General features: G+C 40.8%; 1 protein-coding gene across 1 annotated transcript in view; it reads right to left on the reverse strand.

The window, feature by feature from the left end:
• Window positions 1-301: 301 nt before the first annotated feature.
• The window catches only part of tpcn3 (two pore segment channel 3), a 32,439-nt gene continuing 12,773 nt past the window's right edge, over window positions 302-19,967 (reverse strand). Inside the window, exons 10-19 of the mRNA XM_082536488.1 lie at window positions 14,469-14,613; window positions 14,188-14,373; window positions 11,141-11,205; window positions 10,316-10,403; window positions 10,082-10,151; window positions 9,349-9,568; window positions 9,014-9,104; window positions 5,602-5,715; window positions 2,090-2,205; window positions 302-1,850 (exon numbers count right to left, since the gene is read on the reverse strand). Of these exons, the coding sequence (XP_082392614.1) occupies window positions 1,717-1,850; window positions 2,090-2,205; window positions 5,602-5,715; window positions 9,014-9,104; window positions 9,349-9,568; window positions 10,082-10,151; window positions 10,316-10,403; window positions 11,141-11,205; window positions 14,188-14,373; window positions 14,469-14,613 (1,229 nt within the window). The 3' untranslated portion in view covers window positions 302-1,716. The remainder of the gene's footprint in view (window positions 1,851-2,089; window positions 2,206-5,601; window positions 5,716-9,013; window positions 9,105-9,348; window positions 9,569-10,081; window positions 10,152-10,315; window positions 10,404-11,140; window positions 11,206-14,187; window positions 14,374-14,468; window positions 14,614-19,967) is intronic.

The following is a 19,967-nucleotide window of genomic DNA, read 5'->3' on the forward strand; positions in this document are numbered from 1 at the left end:
AATAAACTATGACTCCCTGATTTGTTTTGATGTGAATGTTGGGCTTGAGGACAGATGAAACAATCACCAACCTGTCATCCATTGCAAGACATCACAACAACTTAACACGTTAGGTTTGGCAGGCTAACCATATCGCTAATGGTCATCTCCTACTTTGGAAATAGAATCTTTCCTTTTTCTTTGCAGCAATAAGGAATTATACATTAGGCAGCAAAAGAAAATAGTTCTGGTTGACACTAACTATGGTTCTTATTAATTAGCCTTGCAGGCAGAGCACTTTTTCAAATACCTCATTACGCACTTAGTTGTGAATGTGTGTATTCTGTGGTGGTTACAAATTTGTTAACGCAAATAGAGAACAACACATACAGTAACTTTACATTTGCAGGGGGATGATGAACAGGATATATATCTGTCTATATCTATCTATCTATCCATACTCACTCTCTCTCTCTCTCTCTCACACACACACACACTCCAAAACAATCCAATCTTCTTTTTTTTTTTAATGCAGATGTTAATTATCGTATGTGTGACTGTTCATGAAATGTTTATCTGGGTAGGTCAGAGTACATATACACATAAGAACATATTACAGTAAGAAAGAATGATGAAGTCATTCTTTCTACTTTTCAAGGGGCATCAACATATTTTCCAGCATATTCCAGAGATTAACAGAGGCCTTATTTGCCAATTTTACATATTGCCATCTGTTGTCGGTTTTCACACACATATAATCATTGAGTGACATCGTACTCTTTATCCACAGGGTTTAATATGATGTCTTCCAATCCTTTGCAGCTTAGGGGAAGGCTTCCCATAAGGTTTGGGAGTGTGTTTATGGAAATTTTTGGCCAGTCTTCCAAAAGCACCTTTGTGAGGTCAGACACTGATGCTGGACGAGAAGGCCTGGCTCACAGTCTCCAGTGTAAACATGGCAAAGGTGTTCTTTTGGTTGAGGTCAGAAAGCTGTGCGGTTCAGTCAAGTTCTTCCACACCAGCTTCACTCAGCCATGTCTCCATGGACCTAGTCCTGTGCACTGGTGCACAATCATGTTGAAACAGGAAGGAACCATCCCCCTATTCCCAACCAAAAAGTTGCGAGCAGGAAATTTTTGGAAAATGTTTTGGTATGCTGAAATATTAAGAGCTCCTTTCACTGAAACTATGGGATCCCCCCCACCCCCTCCAAAAAACAAAAACAAAAAAAAAAAACAGACAACAAAAACAAAAACAAATAAATTATCTCCCCTCCTTCTTTACACTTGGTACAAATGTAGTCAGACAAGTAGCAGTCTCCTGGCAATTGAAAACCCAGACCTGTATATCAATTTGGCAAACAGAAAAGTGTGATTCGTCACACATACTTCGCATTATGCTTGTATTGTAAGCCTAGTGACATTTTTTTAAACTGAAAATATGTAAAAAAAAAATATATATATATATAGAATATATAACAAAACAAAAAACAAAGGTCTAAAAGCATTTTTGAACAAATCAGGCTTCTGTGCAAGAATTCTTTATGTGAAAATTCTGGTTTTCTTGCATTTTTACACAAAGATACAGGACAGAAATATGAACATTTAACACTAGATAAGACTGATTAGCACCCAATCATATTGTTGACACACTGCACTGGATAAACATCAGATTTCAACATTTCTGAAAGTGTAAAATGACTACAGTTTGTATCCATTCATACATGTTTACAAATGCCTATGCATGGCTGAATAAGGGATTTGCAAAATTCTCGTTGCCCGTAGCTTCAGGATCGTCATTCTCAGCAAAATCTTCAGGGTCCAGATCAGCCTCAAATATCCGCTGTAACAAGGCGTCCACTGTTCGATATCCTGACACAAAACACACACACTTACATAAATATTGTCTCTAACAAACAAGAGCAAGTTTTTATTATTGTCTGTCCTCAAATACTTTGCCCATTTTTACATTTCTTCCTGAAGAGAACAAGAATGCCTGATGTAAAATTAGTGACAATCTATTGAGCAAATGTTCAAATTAAAAGTTAGCCAAAAGTGTTCCTTTTTTTTATCTTTTAAAAATCACCTTCTGTCTCCACTTGTCAACTTACTTTTTGAAGCAATTTTAAACATCAGGGACGGTAAGTTTGGTTTTGCTGACTGGCTGCCTCCCAGGTCATTGTCAATAGTTTCCATGGCGTTCACCAAGTTGTCCTCCATCATCTCCCTGGTTAACAAAAAAATACAGATGATCAGGCAGAAATATGAGAGTGATAATCAGAGATATAAAACAGCATGAAAGATGTGCAAGATAATCATAAGAAGCCATGAAGCCAAGAGTCCATTAGACATTGTGCATAACAGAGGTTGAAAATTAGAGCTTAATTTGGATTTGATTCAGAAAGAGAAGATAAAGAGAGAAATATTTTTTAAACATATTTTTAATCATCTTAGAAAAGATCTTTTTAAAGCTTGGTGCTATGAAGAAAGCACCAAATAGTCAAAAGAAACCCCACTAGATTAAGGTAAAGTATTAAACTTTTTAAACACTGAAGCACAGCAGCATCAGCTTCCATTCATCTTCATAATGCAGCGAGTGACAAGTGTCATTGCAAGCCTTTTTGATTTGCCATTTCAGTAAAATTTGCTCAACCCAGAACGTTGAGAGTGCAGAGGACAACGTGACTATAGCGGCAATGATCAACCAAGCTGATCATTTACTTAGTCATTCATTTTCATTTCATGTGCATTTTCTTTGATTTCTTTGGAGAAAAAAAATGAAGTTAAGAGACAGGGACCACATTGTCCAAATGATTTTTAAATAATGTAAATGGACTGATTATTATTTACAACATGCCGCATTCACCCATTCACACAAGCACTGTCTTCTACTGCTCACTAACTACCATTCACACACATTCATACTCGCATCGGAGAGCAACTTCGGGTTAATATCTTGCCCAAGAATATTTGGAATGCAGACTGGGGGGAGCCAGGAATCAAACCATCGCCTCCTGAGCTACAGCCAGGAACCAACAGCAAAATTCTAATTGTATTTTGTGCTACAACAAAAGAACTGGCTAAGAGCAAGTCTAAGCACACCAAAAATAAACTGGATCTAAAAAGATATCAAACAAAATTATGAAACATGCAAGTAGCAAAGTCATACTGGAAATGGTGTAGTGCTATTAATGTTAGGTCCAGTTGACATCGTACCACTATAATGGCACAATGAGCTGATTCACTATCACTAGGTTGACCAGTTCTCTTTTTTGGATGGCCAGTGAGCTGATTATCTTTCAGACACGCAGGTGACAAGTACACCTCTAAAACTAGTCAAAATCCACTGCTTGAAGAAAAACATTGCAGACACCATTTGTGTGTGAGCTGATGACACAACATATACAGGATGTTTAAGCTGTTGTGCAATTGTGCTCAGGTACACTACCAGTCAAAAGTTTGGACACACCTTAGTTAATGGTTTTTCTTTGTTTTCATTGATGTCTTCAATGAGAATCTACAAAACTATGAATGAACACATTTGGAATTATGTAGTAAACAAAAAAGTGAAATAACTCAACATGTTTTATATTTTAGATTCTTTAAAATAGCCACCCTTTCCTTTGATTACTACTTTGCACACTGTTGGCACCTGAAATGGTTTTCCAACACTGTTGAAGGAGTTCCCAGAGATGCTGAGCACCTGTTGGCCCTTTTGCCTTTACTCTGCGGTCCATCTCATCCCAAACTTGATTGGGTTTAGGTCAGGTGACTGTGGAGGCCAGGCCATCTGGTGCAGCACTCCATCACTCTCCTTCCTGGTCAAATAGCCCTCACATAGCCTGGAGGTGTGTTTGGGATTATTGTGCTGTTGAAAAATAAATGAACGCAAACCGGATGGGACTGCATGTCGCTGAAGGATGCTGTGGTAGCCATACTGGTTCAGTGTGCCTTCAATTTTGAATAAATCCCCAACAGTGTCACCAAAAGCGTGCCCCCACACCATCACACCTCCTGCTCAATGCTTCACAGTGAGAACCATCAGTTTACCTTTTCTGCATCAAACAAAGACACAGCAGGTGGAACCAAAGATCTCAAATTTGGACTGATCAGACCAAAGCACAGATTTCCACTGGTCTAATGGTCCATGTGTTTTATTGGCCCAAATAAATGACTCCTGCTTGTTGCTTTTCCATAGTTGTGGTTTCTTAGCAGCTATTTGAACATAAAAGCCTGATTCAAACATATGTGTCTGCTACTGGAACTCTGTGTGGCTTTTATCTGGGATCCAATTTGAGGTGCGCTGTTAACTTGTGATTTCTGAGGTTAGTGACTTGGACGAATTTATCCGCAACAGCAGAGGGGACTCGGGTGGTCTTCCTTCTATGTTGAATGAGAAGGTGTGTCCAAATTTTTGACTGGTAGTATACATCACTTAAAAAAAAGATTGCTGTGTTTCTCGCCTTTAGTCAGCAGAACTGCTAGGAAACTTGAAAGACTCCATAATTAGAAGCCCTAGTCCTCATGCATACTTTGACATGTGTGAGAGGACAGCAGTCCTGCTGCATTATCAGATTGAACTGATTGGTGTGGCAGTGTACAGAGTATTTTTTGCCAGCAACTCAGCATTTTTGCAGTATTTCTCTCAACCCCCCTAAGAGAACCATAGTCCTAGATGAAGTGTGTGGCAGGAGGAGCCCAGTGTCAGGGAAAACAAGGTGGAACCTTCAAACTCACACCGTCCACACGGTGTTTCAACATACAGAGACACTGAATCGGTGTTTTGAAAACATTTGGAATGACAAGCCTTGAAACAATGGGTCAGTTCAAATTGCCTGACAGAATCAAGATTGGGTAGGATGCTGTGGACTCAGTAGCTGCACAGTAATGTGACATATTGATGGAGCAGTCAAAGGCTCGCTTTGAGAAAGTCCCGCACTTAATGCCATTTGTTGATTCCCAGCTGTTTAAGGAAAGTTTCTGCCACACAATATCTGTCTCTCTCTTTCTCTCACTCTTTGCTAATAGTAGAACATTATTATTCTTAATCAAATATATCACCAAAGTACAAGTCTGATTGATATGTTAAATGTAGTTGAGGAGTGAAAACGACTGTTATAGTATATAGTAATAGTTAGCAATAACACACAAAAGAAGAAAATGTTGTGAGGTGATTTTGAAGTTTAAAGTTAAATCCTGTGCTACATGATGTATGTGGAAAAGTCAGACAGCTAGAGAGGATGATGAGGTGTGGCTGCACACTGGGTGGTTAGATGTTAGTCATGTGATTGAACGTCCAATCCAGCCGGTGTGTGTTTGAAGGTTGCACCTTGTTTGGTCACAGCTGACTATCATCTCTTAGTTTGCGACCTTCCTCCAATTTGTTTGGCTCTTCACATATTGCACGTGTTATATTGAAATGGACTGTGTGACAAAACAAATCACACCCATCAATGCTATTTTGCCCCAATTTGTAAATCTGTTTCAAGTGTTGCTATAACAAGGTGGTGCTGTCACGTCCTATCAGGGATGTGACAGTGCAGGTATTGGGGTTGTGAATTATATGTGTTAGCCCAGCCACTCAATATGACCACCACACACCACTCTCTGCAAGGTAACATACTGTGCCACAGCAAGCTCCAGTTCTTCAATCTTCCTCTCCAAAGATGTCTGCAAGTCACTTTTATCCACAGAGTACTCCACAAAGAACGCCTCAAGGACAAACGCCACGAAGATACTGAAAGACAAGAACAATCGCATGCAACATTTAGCAGTTCTTAACCAAATTGTATTACTGCATGTACTCAGAACAACCACTTTATCAGTTTAATATTGAAGACATTTTTCTGAGGCAGAACCGGGACCATTTATATTTCCATGATATCAAAGAACATTTTAGGATTCTAATTTATGATTTTTTAAAATATCACAAGCTTTTTCTTATATCATGCTTGTAAATGCTGGGAAAACCAAGGAGTTGGTGGTGGACTTCCGGGGACGCAGACCCCCCCACACTGACACCGGTGAACATCCAGGGAGTGGACATTGAGATAGTGGACTCTTATAGGTACCTGGGTGTTCACCTGAATAATAAACTGGACTGGAGTCACAACACTGATGCTCTTTACAGGAAGGGTCAGAGCAGACTCTACCTGCTGAGGCGGCTGAGGTCATTTGGAGTCCAGGGAGCGCTTTTAAAGACCTATGACTCTGGTGGCATCTGTCATTTTTTACAGTGTTGTATGTTGGAGCAGCAGTTTATCGGCAGCTGAGAGGAAGAGGTTGGGTAAACTCATCAGGAAGGCCAGCTCTGTTCTGGGATGCACCCTGGACCCAGTGCAGGTGGTGGGAGACAGGAGGACTCTGGCCAAAATAACATCTCTGATGGACAGAGTCTCCCACCCCATGCATGTAAATGTTGCTGAACTGCAGAGCTGCGTCAGTGACAGACTGCTGCGTCCTCGATGCATGAAGGAGCGTTTCCGCAGGTCCTTCCTCCCTGCAGCTGTCAGACTGTACAATCAACACTGCTCCCAACAATCATAGATGTTTATATCTGCGCTGTAACTGCAATAATTTAATCAAATGATTTGCACTACAACCTGGTTTGCCTCTTATCTGTAGTTATCCATCCATCCATCCATCCATCCATCCATCCATCCATCCATCCATCTTCATCCGCTTTATCCGAGGCCGGGTCGCGGGGGCAGAAGCCTAAGCAGAGAGGCCCAGACCTCCCTCTCCCCAGCCACCTCCTCCAGCTTATCCGGGGGAATACCAAGGCGTTCCCAGGCCAGCCGAGAGATAATCTCTCCAGCGTGTCCTGGGTCTGCCCCAGGGCCTCCTCCCGGTGGGACATGCCCGGAACACCTCACCCAGGAGGCGCCCAGGGGGCATCCTTGTCAGATGCCCGAACCACCTCAGCTGGCTCCTTTCGATGTGGAGCAGCAGCTGCTCTACTCTGAGCCCCTCCCGGATGGCCGAACTTCTCACCCTATCTCTAAGGGAGAGGCCAGCCACCCTTCGGAGGAAGCTCATTTCTGCCGCTTGTATCCGCGGTCTCGTTCTTTCGGTCACTACCCACAGCTCGTGGCCATAGGTGAGGGTAGGGACGTAGATCGACCGGTAAATTGAGAGCTTCGCTTTTACACTCAGCTCCCTCTTCACCACGACGGACCGGTGCAGCGTCCGCATTACTGCAGCTGCAGCCCCAATCCGTCTGTCGATCTCCGGCTCCCTTCTCCCATCACTCGCGAACAAGACCCCGAGATACTTGAACTCCTCCACTTGGGGCAGGAACTCATCCCCGTCCCGGAGTGGGCACTCCACCCTTTTCCGGCTGAGAACCATGGCCTCAGATTTGGAGGTGCTGATCCTCATTCCCGCTGCTTCACACTCGGCTGCGAACCGTTCCAGTGCGAGCTGGAGGCCCTCACCCGATGAAGCCAACAGAACCACATCATCTGCAAAAATCAGAGATGAGATTCTGAGGCCACCAAAGCGAAAGCCCTCCGCCACTTGTCTGCGCCTAGAAATCCTGTCCATAAAAATTATGAACAGAACCGGAGACAAAGGGCAGCCCTGGCGGAGCCCATCACCCACCGGGAACGAGTCCGACTTATTGCCGGCAATGCGAACCAAGCTCTTGCAACGGTTGTATAGGGATCGAATGGCCCGTAGCAATGGGCCAGACACCCCATATTCCCGCAACACCTCCCACAGGACACCCCGAGGGACACGGTCGAATGCCTTCTCCAAGTCCACAAAACACATGTAGACTGGTTGGGCAAACTCCCATGCACCCTCAAGTATCCTGGAGAGGATAAAGAGCTGGTCCAGTTTTCTGCGACCAGGACGAAAACCGCATTGTTCCTCCTGTATCCAAGGTTCGACTAGCGGACGAACTCTCCTTTCCAGCACCCTGGCATAGACTTTCCCAGGGAGGCTGAGGAGTGTGATCCCCCTGTAGTTGGAACACACCCTCCGGTCCCCCTTCTTAAAGATGGGGACCACCACCCCGGTCTGCCAGTCCAGGGGTACTGCCCCTGATCTCCACGCAACATTGCAGAGGCGTGTCAACCAGGACAGCCCTACAACGTCCAGAGCCTGTATGTATGATCTGTATGATTTCATCAGTCATCACAAACTAAAGTTTGTCCTCTTAATCTTTGCCCCTTGTTGCTTTGACGGCATAAAAATCCTCATAAACTACAGATAAAATTAACTAAATTATCTGTAGTTAATTTTATTTAATTTAATAACTGTACAGTACTCTGTTTATAGTAACTATTGTCTTTAATGTAATGTTTCTGTTCTGTGTCCTGTTTGTTTGTATATGTGTCTTTCTGGCTGCTGTTACAACCAAATTTCCCCTTGTGGGACAATTAAAGGATTATTCTGTTCTACCAAAAAAGTCACACAAAATCTAAAACGTTGTGTATTATATATGATACACACATCCCACTTTGAAAACCCTCACATTGATACATTAATCCTGTAAGCCTTTACACTGATCATATTCTACTTTGGGGAATTTCAACACAAATGAAACAGTGTTTTGCTAAACCTTTTCCTTACTTTATGGCACTGACACTGCTACAATAGTGGCCATTATTAATAAACATGGCTACTGTTTAAATAAAGGTGTCAGAGTAGGCCGAGTTATCAGCGCAAGATAAAAGGTGAGGTTTAAAGGTGGATAGGAGGATAAAAAGGTGGTTTAAATGGAGTTTTTCACTTAAAGAGAAAGGAGCTAAAATGGATATCTGAAGGACTGCAACAGGTAATTAATATTTTTGAACTGTGAATCAGTGAGTTGCCTACTTCTAGGACTCTGTTTGAGGGGGAAACTCTACTTTTATAGAGTTCTATGATAAAACACCCAGTGCAACTCACCTTCAAGCATCTAGTGGTTAAAATGTGTCAGACGTAAATATAAATAATTATACATATTCTTCTAGATTATGGGAACAGCAGGACTTGTTTTTGTGGCTGACACCACACCAGTGATGAAAGTACGACACCATTAGCCTTACTTGAGAATGACGATGACGACTATGACGTGGAAGAGGACAAAAAAGATCCTGGCCGAAATGTGGGTGACTGTGGCAAAGCCGCTGCTGAGAAGTGGAGTCTTGTTAAGAAATGATAACACAAACAGGAATCAAACCTGGCAACGCAATTATTCTCAAACATTTCATAAATGCAGATGATTTTATTTGCAGTAGAATGAAAGTCACTGAGAAAAAAAAAGGGGGGGGGGGGGGGGAGTTTTTGTAGTTTTGAAGATGTCTTAAAAATTCAAATCGCTGCTGGTAACTGAAAACGAGATTAAACACAGAAAATGCTGAGACATTCAGCTAAAGGATATCATGCCATTGGTTGACCACGGTAAGCTCAACCAGCAGGATGAAGGAGGAGACCACATCATTGAAGTTATTCTTGCAGTAGTTGAGCTTTGCAAAGTCTGTTCCATTCAGCAGAGGATTACCACAATATGCCTTTGCTGGATCGGTGGAGCTCTGTTCATAAAACGTCACCTTCCCTTTAAAGAGCTCCATCCCCACCATGGCAAAAATGTAGTACACCACCTGTGGAGGAACACCACAACGGACAGAACCATCTTCACAAACATAATGTCAGCTTCAGTTTTCAGACCCCTCAGCAGGTTGAGGCTCTGCATAATGCAGCGTTTGTAGGTTGGCTGGTCCTCACTATGTTTTAGAGCAGGTGTGGGCAACTCCAGGCCTCGAGGGCAGGTCTCCTGAAGGTTTTAGATGTGTCCTTGATATAAAACAGCTGATTCAAAGGGCTAAATTAACAACATGTCTTGAAGTTCTCCAGAGGCCTGGTAATGAACTAATCATTTGATTCAGGTGTGATGACCCAGGGTGAGATCTAAAGCCTGCCCGACACTGGCCCTCGAGGCCTGGAGTTGCCCATCCCTGTTTTAGAGTGAAGTCTCTACTGAAGGTTGCCCTCATATTGGTGATGGATCTTTTAAGACAGAACCATCATTAGGGCGGCTAACATCAGCTGTGCTTTGTTTTAGTGTTTGTTAACAAATGCTACTATGACAAACTAGCCTGCTGTCACAAACTCACAATGATAAGCTGTCCAAATGTGAGGATTGCTGGTCCAATCCTGATCAGGGTGTTGATGATTGTACGAAACCTAGCAAGAAAATAGACCTCACTGTTAGTAAAGCAACATGCTTATGCCTTCCTACTGTGACATCCATTTTTCATTTGATGCATCTAAGGATTACTGCAGGATCACCACAAATACAGATGATTTTTATACAAGGATAAATAAATGAATAAGAAATGTAGTTAAACCTTTTGATGCTGTCCACCACCCGTATCAGTCTGAGGACTCGTAGAATGAAAACAATGTCCAAGATTTGTCGGCTGGAGAAATGACTCGCTATAATGCAAACGGAATTAACAAATTAATGAATTAACAAAGACCAATAGCTTGTATCATCCTGTGTTTTAAAATAGTTATTGTGATTGACAGTGACATGAACACTCAAAGTAAACATTCAAAGATGTATCTAAAATGTGAGTAATTAAGTTTTGTTGAATTGTACTATCAACAGTTCAGAGACCAGAACAGCAGGAGCTTTAAAGGCTAACTCATGAAATCCTTTTTGGGGGGAAATTGAGCATTTATACTTTAGTATTTTAGAACTCAATTTTCAAAACTGTTTAAAAAAACAACAACAAAAAAAAACAACAACAAACTTGTGAATTTGCATATTCAAAGTTTTAATTTGTATTATATTAGTTAGTCTGCATTTTTTGTTTGTTTGTTTTGTTTGGTTAAAATTGTACTGCACAATTAATGTAGTTGTGGGGGGGGGGGGGGTGACTACATTACACTTGATGGCGCTACCATGGCGAAATTTGCCTTTATAGCTACACCGTGTAATTTGTTATTGTTGTAGTTGCATGTTTGTTTTCAGTTCAGTGATTTTCTGCCTCTGTTCCCCGACTCCATGCTGGTGTGTACATTCAAAGTGGTGAAACAGATTGCATTAAACAAACAAACAAACAAACAAAAAGTGATGTGCCAGCCAGATGTAAATTTGGCAAGGGTTAAGTTTGACCTTGATTTTGACCCTGTTGGAACAAAGCTTAACATTAATTAGAAACGCTTACATGACTTCATCACAGAGTTTACGATGGTGGCAATAAGAGCAGAGATGACAATGACTGTGTCAAACCTGAAGACAGAAAACAGAAATCAAAAAAAATTCAAACTTTAATTTAGGCAGAAATGCTATGAACGAGGATGCTGAAAACAAAACCCTTTTTTCTTATGGCGTCAGTCTGACACCACCAACGTGTCAAAAAACACAAATATACCATGAATGTAAATAAAACGACCATTTTTCTCAGCATCAGTTAAGTGTGAGAAAATCTTCACGTTGTAAAAGAATCAAAAGATTTTATCTTTTGTATTCTTATCCAAGTATTTCAAATTTAAGGAACATTAAAACTAACAAGCACATGCAGGAGGCTGCAGAGTGTGGAAGCAAACAGAACAAGAAACCATTTGAGCCTAACAAGCAGCTTTCATTCATGGACTGGATCCAGGTCTAGCAATTTATCCAGAAAATATACAAACACAATACTGAATATTTTTTTGACGGAAGTTATCGCAGCTACACTGCTCAGTAGCAAATGTAACACTACTGTAAAAAAGAAATGATAGCATAAGAAACAATGAAGACAAAAACTATTCCAAAAGCTGCAGCAAGAAACCTTCAGAAGGATCAGAGCTTAAAACCCCAGTGGCAACTTTATTAGGTGCACCAAGACGGATCTAAAGACAAACCTATTGTCATTCTACACACACACACAATAATATCATACCCAATAAAGTGGCCACTAAGTGCAAAAAGTCATGAAAATGAGGCAATTAACTGGCAAATACAGTGAGGAACATAAGTATTTGAACACCCTGCGATTTTGCAAGTTCTCCCACTTAGAAATCATGGAGGGGTTTGACATTCACATTGTAGGTACATTCCCACTGTGAGAGACAGCACTTAGAAACAATTCAGGAAATCACATTGTATGATTTTTAAAGAACTTATTTGTATTGCACTGCTGTACATAAGTATTTGAACACCAGGCAATCAGCAAGAATTCCGGCTCTCAAAGACCTGTTGCTATGCCTTTAAAAAGTCCACCTCTACTCCACTTATTAATCTAAATTAGTAACACCTGTCTGAGCTCTTTAAAGACACCTGTCCACCCCACAGTCAGTCAGACTCCAACTACTACCATGGGCAAGACCAAAGAGCTGAAATGCTTATGTGCAACAGTGCAATACAAATAAATTATTTAAAAAAAAAAAAAAAAACCACAATGTGTTTTCCTGAATTGGTTTTTAAATGCTGTCTCTCACAGTGGCACTACAATGTGAATTTCAAACCCCGCCATGATTTCTAATTGGGAGAACTTGAGTGGAGTGTTCAAATACTGATGTTCCTCACTGTAATATAAACTAAATTTAACTGAAAAAAGTTGGTTTTTTGTTTTGTTTTTTAAATAGAACATTTTTGTACATTGTACCATTTTACCATGTTTTGTTTTGCGCTTTTCTTTTCAGTTTAGTTGTGAGTGGATCTGCCTGCTTTAGGTTTATCAATTACATCAAAAACTAATATTTTCACTTTTTCTGATTAAACCAAACTGAAGTTCATTTGAAGTTCAGAAAAGGTCTACAAATGTGCGCGCATTTGTGGATTGAATTCAATGATGGTGATTTTCAATATAGAAATTTCCCTTGTGTACAAAGACTTTTCAGTCTGTCCAATTCTTGTTGTTCTTAAATAACAAATTGTCACACTGTCCTTTACACACTATTCAAACACAATCAGATTTCCCAGTGTCATCACTTGAAGTTGTCTTTGTAGAATTTCTATTAAACTTTAAGCTTTATATAACTTGCATAACCCAAGTAAGCCAGTTGCTGGTTTTTGTTATATATTATTATTTTTTGTTTTATTATTATATTTCTCATTATTGAGCACTTGTTTAGTTTTACCCTTTATCCTATGTTCGACAACATATTTTGTTTTTATGTCTTGATGCATTCTCAATCATCCAGGAAAGTAAATCTCCAAAAGTTAATTCTGTTCATCTGGACGTAGAGTTTCGTGGGAGAAACGTTTCGTCACTCATCCAAGTGACGACTGAAGAAGTCACTTGGATGAGTGACGAAACGTTTCTCCCACCCCATATGGAAAAGAAATAGTAAAAACATATATGATTTACTCATGAAAGTGGCCACTTTCTCATTACTTTCATATATTTTTTTAGTAAGTATACAAAACATACAAGTTTCATTATATAATTTTTCAAGGGATCTTATGTGTTTTCACTCTTGTATGCTTTTCATACAAGTTTCATACAAGACAGATAAAAACTTTATAAGATTTATATACATCTTTTCCATATGGGACAAAACGCTACGTCCAGATGAACAGAATCAACTTTTGGAGATATTTTGTTTTTACTTTTGACATTAAACTAAGCTCCATCATTAGGAAAAGTTCACTTCCCAAAGCTTAAAAGAGTAGATAAACAACCCGCTGAGCATCAATGACTTGGTCGAAGCACTTGAAGGCGTATGAAGGTAAAAGAAGCGGCTGATAATGTAAAAGAAACATTAAATCATGTCACATACCTTGTACTTATAATCTGGGATGTAGATAAGCTGTGTGAAATTCATGCAACACAACTTGTTGATCTTAGATTTGATTCACTTAAATACTTCCATTACTTGTTATATTAAAAAATACTCAAAAATACTATACACATATTTTAAGAAATTAAACATTTGACATAACACACAAATACAGTACATGTTAATTTATAAATGTCTACGTAAGGTTTTTGTGTATTAAGCAAGCAGACTTGGATTACACTGTTGGTTTTGATCTGCACAGTGGATTTTTTTTGTTTTTTTAAACCATCTGCCTCACTGAAAAAGCTTGATCACACCCATGAATAGATGGTGCTGTGTAATGTCTGGATCTCTGATTCCACATGAACACCTGTTAAAATGTACCTTAAGCTGTCTGTAGATAAATCAGTACTGGGGATTCAGAATCTTTGGTGAGTAAAGACAAAGTGTCAAAAGCACATTAATGACATTATAATGTTATACACTTGTTCTCACGGCATGTTCTCACCAGTTCCAAAAACTGTGTTTGGAGAAGAACACTCTGGGCTCAAACACATACAGCTTCAGCAGAATCTCCAGAATATACAGAGCCAGAAAAACCCACTCTGAATTCGCAATCATTGGATTCTCCTCATCAAGACCGATGAAAACAGCATTCACCAGTATGATCAGGTCATATACCATAACAAAGGCCCTGGAAAAGAACACATATAGTTCTGTGTTTGTAACTACTTACATCAAAATCAGAGGAAAAAAAAGGAAGGTTTCAAAGTTGAATTTGTATCTTACCGGTGTTGGACCAGTTGGCATAGGAGTTTGCTGGGGGCTGACTGGTAGAGGGAAGGGCACAAACTTTGAAGTGGATGAGGTCTTGACTTAATTGTTATTATTTCAATATTCAAGAGGTCAGCAAGCTGGACAAATGCCACCTTACCTGTAAAATAATCATCCTAGAATTGTAATCAAAAACGTTACAAAGATATAAAAACTTAAACTTAGGTCTATTTTAAATGAATCATCTAATGCAGGGGTCGGCAACCCTGGGCACGCGTGCCAGCTCACGCGAAGGGTTAACTCAGACCTTCCCAAAGTGTGGGGCCCGCCCCCTAGGGGGGGCGCAGAGCCATTGCAGGGGGGAGGGGGGGGCATGAAGCGGGGGAAAAAAAAAAACAACAACACTTGGACACTGCTAGCATGAGGCGCCCACAAACGCAAAGCAGGAGATGAAGCATCGCTGAATATGTTTCCAAACCAACTTCATTCTAAGCCAAAGACTAGAAAATATGGTGAAGCATGTCTTCCCTTTGGTTTCACCTGCACAAGTGCCGAGGTAGGTCTCCCTGCAGGATTGGTTTTCCCTTCGTCAGGAGCACAGCTGGGCTCTTCAAATCACAGACAAACAGTATCCCACATTCTTGATTTTTAGTTCACAAACACTTGTTGTAATGACTAACTACTCCTGACATGTTGGAGATGTTTGCTCTTTATACAGTAAAGTTACAGCGGGATATAAATAATATCAGGCTGATCCTGCCAGGATTTGTTCCCCCAGTTCAAATCAGGGACAAACAGGATCTCACAGCTGTTTATGTTTTTAAACCTATTTTGCACAGAGAGGCGCACAGCTGACGTGAAAAAAGGCACATACCATAAACGTTGCGTGAAGAACTGTATTCCTCGTCCACAGGTAAACGGAAAAAAAGAGTTTTAAAAAAAAAATTTTTTCGGTGATTCGAAACGCCGTTTACGTGTGAACGGAGCAGATGCGTTTTCAAAAATACCCGTGTAGGTGCGGACGTAGCGTAAAAGAGTTAGTAGTTTATTTTCTTACTACCTACAGATCACTAAATGTTTGAGGTGTGAAATAAACCGCAATTGAGCAAAATATGGGTGTGTGTGTGTGTGTGTGTGTGTGTGTGTGTGTGTGTGTGTGTGCGCACACTGTGAGGGGGGGCGCGAACATTTTTCTGTAAAACAAAGGGGGGCCCAGCGGAAAAAGTTAGGGAACCACTGGGTTAACTGATGGCACGACCATAGCTGGGCCCGGTGGGCCGATGGTGATTTTTCGTTTTTATGGGCCGATGCTTTTTTGTTTTTTTGTTCTTTTTGTAACGGCATGAACAATGAAAGGTGGTGGATTGGCCACATGCTGGCCGATGCGTAAAAATAACTCAGTTGTTTGGTGGTGGCTATGGCGGAGCTTCCACAGAGGCCAGCAGGTGGATGAGGGAAAGGGGAGGCAGGAGAAGGAGAGACCCGAGGCGGCCGCCGGTCCGAGTGTCAGGTGAACTGAACTTCAGGTAAGACGGTATGACCTGCAGTCTATCTGGGTCAGATATAAACCAAGTTTAGGTGGAGTTTATTTTCGTTATGCTGAATTTTTACAGTCAGTTACAATAACTCGTACAGCGTACTAGCTAGCATGACAGAGTTTCTATAAGGCTGGGCGGGTGCTATGATGTTACTGATAGTGAATTTTATTTTATTCATAAAGGTTAGTTAGTAGAGTTGCCAACAGTCCCTTAAAAATGGAATGGTCCCTCGTTCATTGAAAATATTACGCATTTCATATTGAGCTGAGAAGGAACACAGTTTGTCCCGTACTTCAGCTACAATGGAAAAAGACTCAAAGCTGGAGTTATTCTGTGTGTTTACGCTGTCAGCGGTTTCTTCTTCTCTCATTCTCTCACCCTCCCTCTCCTGTTTCTACTTCAATCATGAAACTGATCCATGATCAGCTGATCGGCTTTTCTCTCTTGTTTGTTTATCACTTTGTGCCAGAAAGAGGAAACCAGCGGATGTCGCGCTAAACAACAGCAGCACTTTTAAACTTGATCAGCTGTTGTTAGAATTAATTTCATATTAATTTCTAGTATCAGCTGATGTTTGCTGGAGCCACAGCTGTAAAGCTGCTGGTCATGATATGGTTTGGTTATCTGGTGAGATGGAAACATGAAGATGAAACCAGGAGATGTCCTTACTGAACCATCAGAGCTGAACAGGTGATGGAGAAACAGGTTTAACTTTTAGGTGACATGAATGAGTTGAAGGGAAGTTATGAACTGTTTCTGAGAGACAAATAACACCAGGATCCTTTTCTATGTAGCTGACAGCTGGTAACTGTGCAGGTGCGGGTCTAGCAAAGTGTTGCCAGGGGGGGGGGAGGCATTAACAGGGAGAGGTGGGAACAAAGAAATACTTTTCTTTCTTATTCTCATTTCAGATGTCTCGCTTTTAATAAATAATTATCTGAATCTTACAACCAAAGTTTTTATCTGATATAAAATGTATAGAAATCATACCAATGAGACAGTACATCACTGTCACAACAGCGTTTGTTTTCATTCAAAGGCTTTATGGCTTTTCCTATAATACCTGGTGGGCTGGTCTCTAGTCAAAATGCCCGGGCTGATTTTTTTGTCCCAGTCCAGCCCTGGGCACGACACGCAGGGAATTAATTTGAGCAGGTGCATTTAAAAAAAAAAAAAATGGCCGGGCCAGCGGTGTACATCACAAATTAGCTCGCATAGACACATTAGTTGTGCTGCTTCTTAATGATGGTATCTTAGCTAACAACCCCAACTACCAGATTCAACTTGTAATTGGCTAAAAATCACTTTGCCTACTGGTGAGAGGGACGTTGCTAGCTGGCAGTTTTTTCGAGCAATGTTGAAATTTCCACTTTCCAACACTTCAAATGCTTCAGGAGCTGTCTGCTCAGTGCAGCATCAGCACCACGGAAATCCGTAGACTCGAGACAGAATTCACAATGCGTTTTCGGGACTTGCAGGTGTATGGACCAATGTTTTCTTTTCTGATCAAACCAGAAAGCTTTAATGAGCAGCTGGATTTGTCTTGCATTAACTGGCTGGACACAGAGGACATCGAAATGCAGCTGATTGAACTGAAAAGCTCGAGTCTGTGGGGGTCAAAGTTTGCAGAACTACAGACGCAGCTGGAATCCACAGCTGTGCGTGTTCATGGAGCTGCATGTTCACCTGCTGGACAAGTTTAAATGTCTTCAGAACATTGCAGAGGCCTTATTGACAGTATTTGGCTCTGCATATCAGTGTGAGCATATTTTCTCTGACATGAGTGTCCTCAGGTAGCCGTCTGAATGCTGGACACTCGGAGACCTGTGTCTCTGAGTGGGAGACCAGAGATCATATTAACATGTGTGTCTCTGTATTAACAAACATGCCATATTGGCCCAGTTTATTTTTCTTATTACTGTTGTGAGGAGACCATAAATAGCATTTGCATTTTCTGTTGTACAGTTCATTTGCTGTTATGGATAAAAAGTCTTTTTTTGTTTCAAAATAGCTGATAACTATTCGCTGACAGCTGCCAACATCTGTGAACAAATATAATTCTATAAAGTGGTTCTATATAGTCAGTGTTGGGGAGTAACGGAATACATGTACCGCCGTTACGTATTTAAAATACAAAATATGAGTAACTGTATTCCGTTACAGTTACCGTTTAAAAAGGTGGTATTCAGAATACAGTTACTTTGTTGAAATAAATGGATTACACTGCGGTACTTTCCTGTTTCATTTTGTCGCGGGTCAGGACTGTTTGGGTTTTGTTTGACAGCTACGTTCTGTTGTTCCAGGCGGCAGCGCTACAGTTGCCATGGTTACAGGGCGACGCTCTCTCTCTCTCTCTCTCTGCGACTGTGTGTTTCCTGGGTGAGAGAGCGCCTTTTCGTTGTTGTTGTTGTTGTTGTTGTGCTAAGCTAACAGGCAGAATGCTACAAGCATAGCTCTAAAGAATGTAGCATCATGGGCAGTGTAGTCCGTGTTGCAGGGAGAATGGACTGCCATACACGTTATGGGTCTGTGAGCGCGAGGAGGGAGAAAAAGGGGAGTGGAAAGGTACGAGCTGTCATCGAGGAAAAACGGGAGCTGGAAGCATGTAAATATAATAATAACCACTTCAGCCAAGAAGAGTGCCTGAGGAGCCCAGTTGTAAGTAAGCTATTAAGACTCGACTGTACACCGTGTTCGTGTTTTCCTCCGAAAACAATAAGTTCCGTTGGAGCAGTCTTTCAACGCCTCTCTCTGTCTCTTGCAAGAAAAGTTGACCCACACAACAAAGTAAAGCTATTTTTCGGCTACGAGCCGACAGGGACCCCGCCGTATTAGTCAGAGGTCCCTTTACTACAGTTCGGAGTCGCGGACCTTCAGTAATAGTAATAAATCACACAGCAATAGTACATTCACGTTGTTGTAAAAAGCATGATAATATATTAAGTAATCCAAAGTATTCAGAATACGTTACTGTCATTGAGTAACGTAACGGAATACGTTACAGAATACATTTTGGGGCATGTATTCTGTATTCTGTAATGGAATACATTTTAAAAGTAACCTTCCCAACACTGTATATAGTGTGTAACTGTTAATATAGAGCGTTATTACATTTATTGCTAATGCAATCATATGGCACATTGACTTCTGAGGAAATATTATATGGCACTCATGATCAGAAAGGTTGCCGACCCCTGACCTAATGTAACAACCTTCTGTTTGTTAAATGCAGGAATTGCAGTACGCACCGCAAAACTGTTTTCATTTTTCCTTCGAGTATATAGCAGCATTTTTGGAAATTTTTATCCCCTGTGCAAGACTGAAAAATGAAGACAAAATGCCAAAAACTGAAGTAACTAACTGCCACTTGAGGCTTGCTCTGTAAGCAAGACTCCCATGTGAAAATGCAAAGTTTTATAGTTTTAGAAAGGATGTCTAAAGCATAGCACAAAAATGGTTTTCACAGTGAGGAAGAAGAAAACAGAAACAGCAAATTCATGCTATTGCTCAAGTGCAAAGTCACACACACTGCGTGTTCATAAAGCAGAGGTTAAAAACCAAGAGTTGTGGTTTAAAAAAATAATAATAATAAAATAAAATAAAAACCTGCATAAGAGGCAGTAGTAAATAACTTGATAGAGACAAAATCATTAAACGAATTCAGGGATAACAACCACACACAGGGAAATATGTATAACTGTAAAGATCAATTAGATTTTTTTTTTTACTTGTTGGGTTGTATAACATCAGATGTTGTGGTTGGTGGAAAAATAGAAATGCTCAATGATAATGCATTTTGACTTCCTTCATGTGGAAGATGAGTGTGAAGACACTGACTCAGCAGAGTATGCAGAGCTGAATGATACTGGACATCTGAACAATGCCTCAGCTTCAAGGATTAGACTGGACTGGTGACAATTTAATGGCCTTTAGGTAGATTTAGGGCATGCAGGCTGTACTCAGTTTACACATGAAC

Source organism: Aulonocara stuartgranti, assembly GCF_965226115.1.
Source record: "Aulonocara stuartgranti genome assembly, chromosome: 6".
Classification (NCBI taxonomy): domain Eukaryota; kingdom Metazoa; phylum Chordata; class Actinopteri; order Cichliformes; family Cichlidae; genus Aulonocara; species Aulonocara stuartgranti.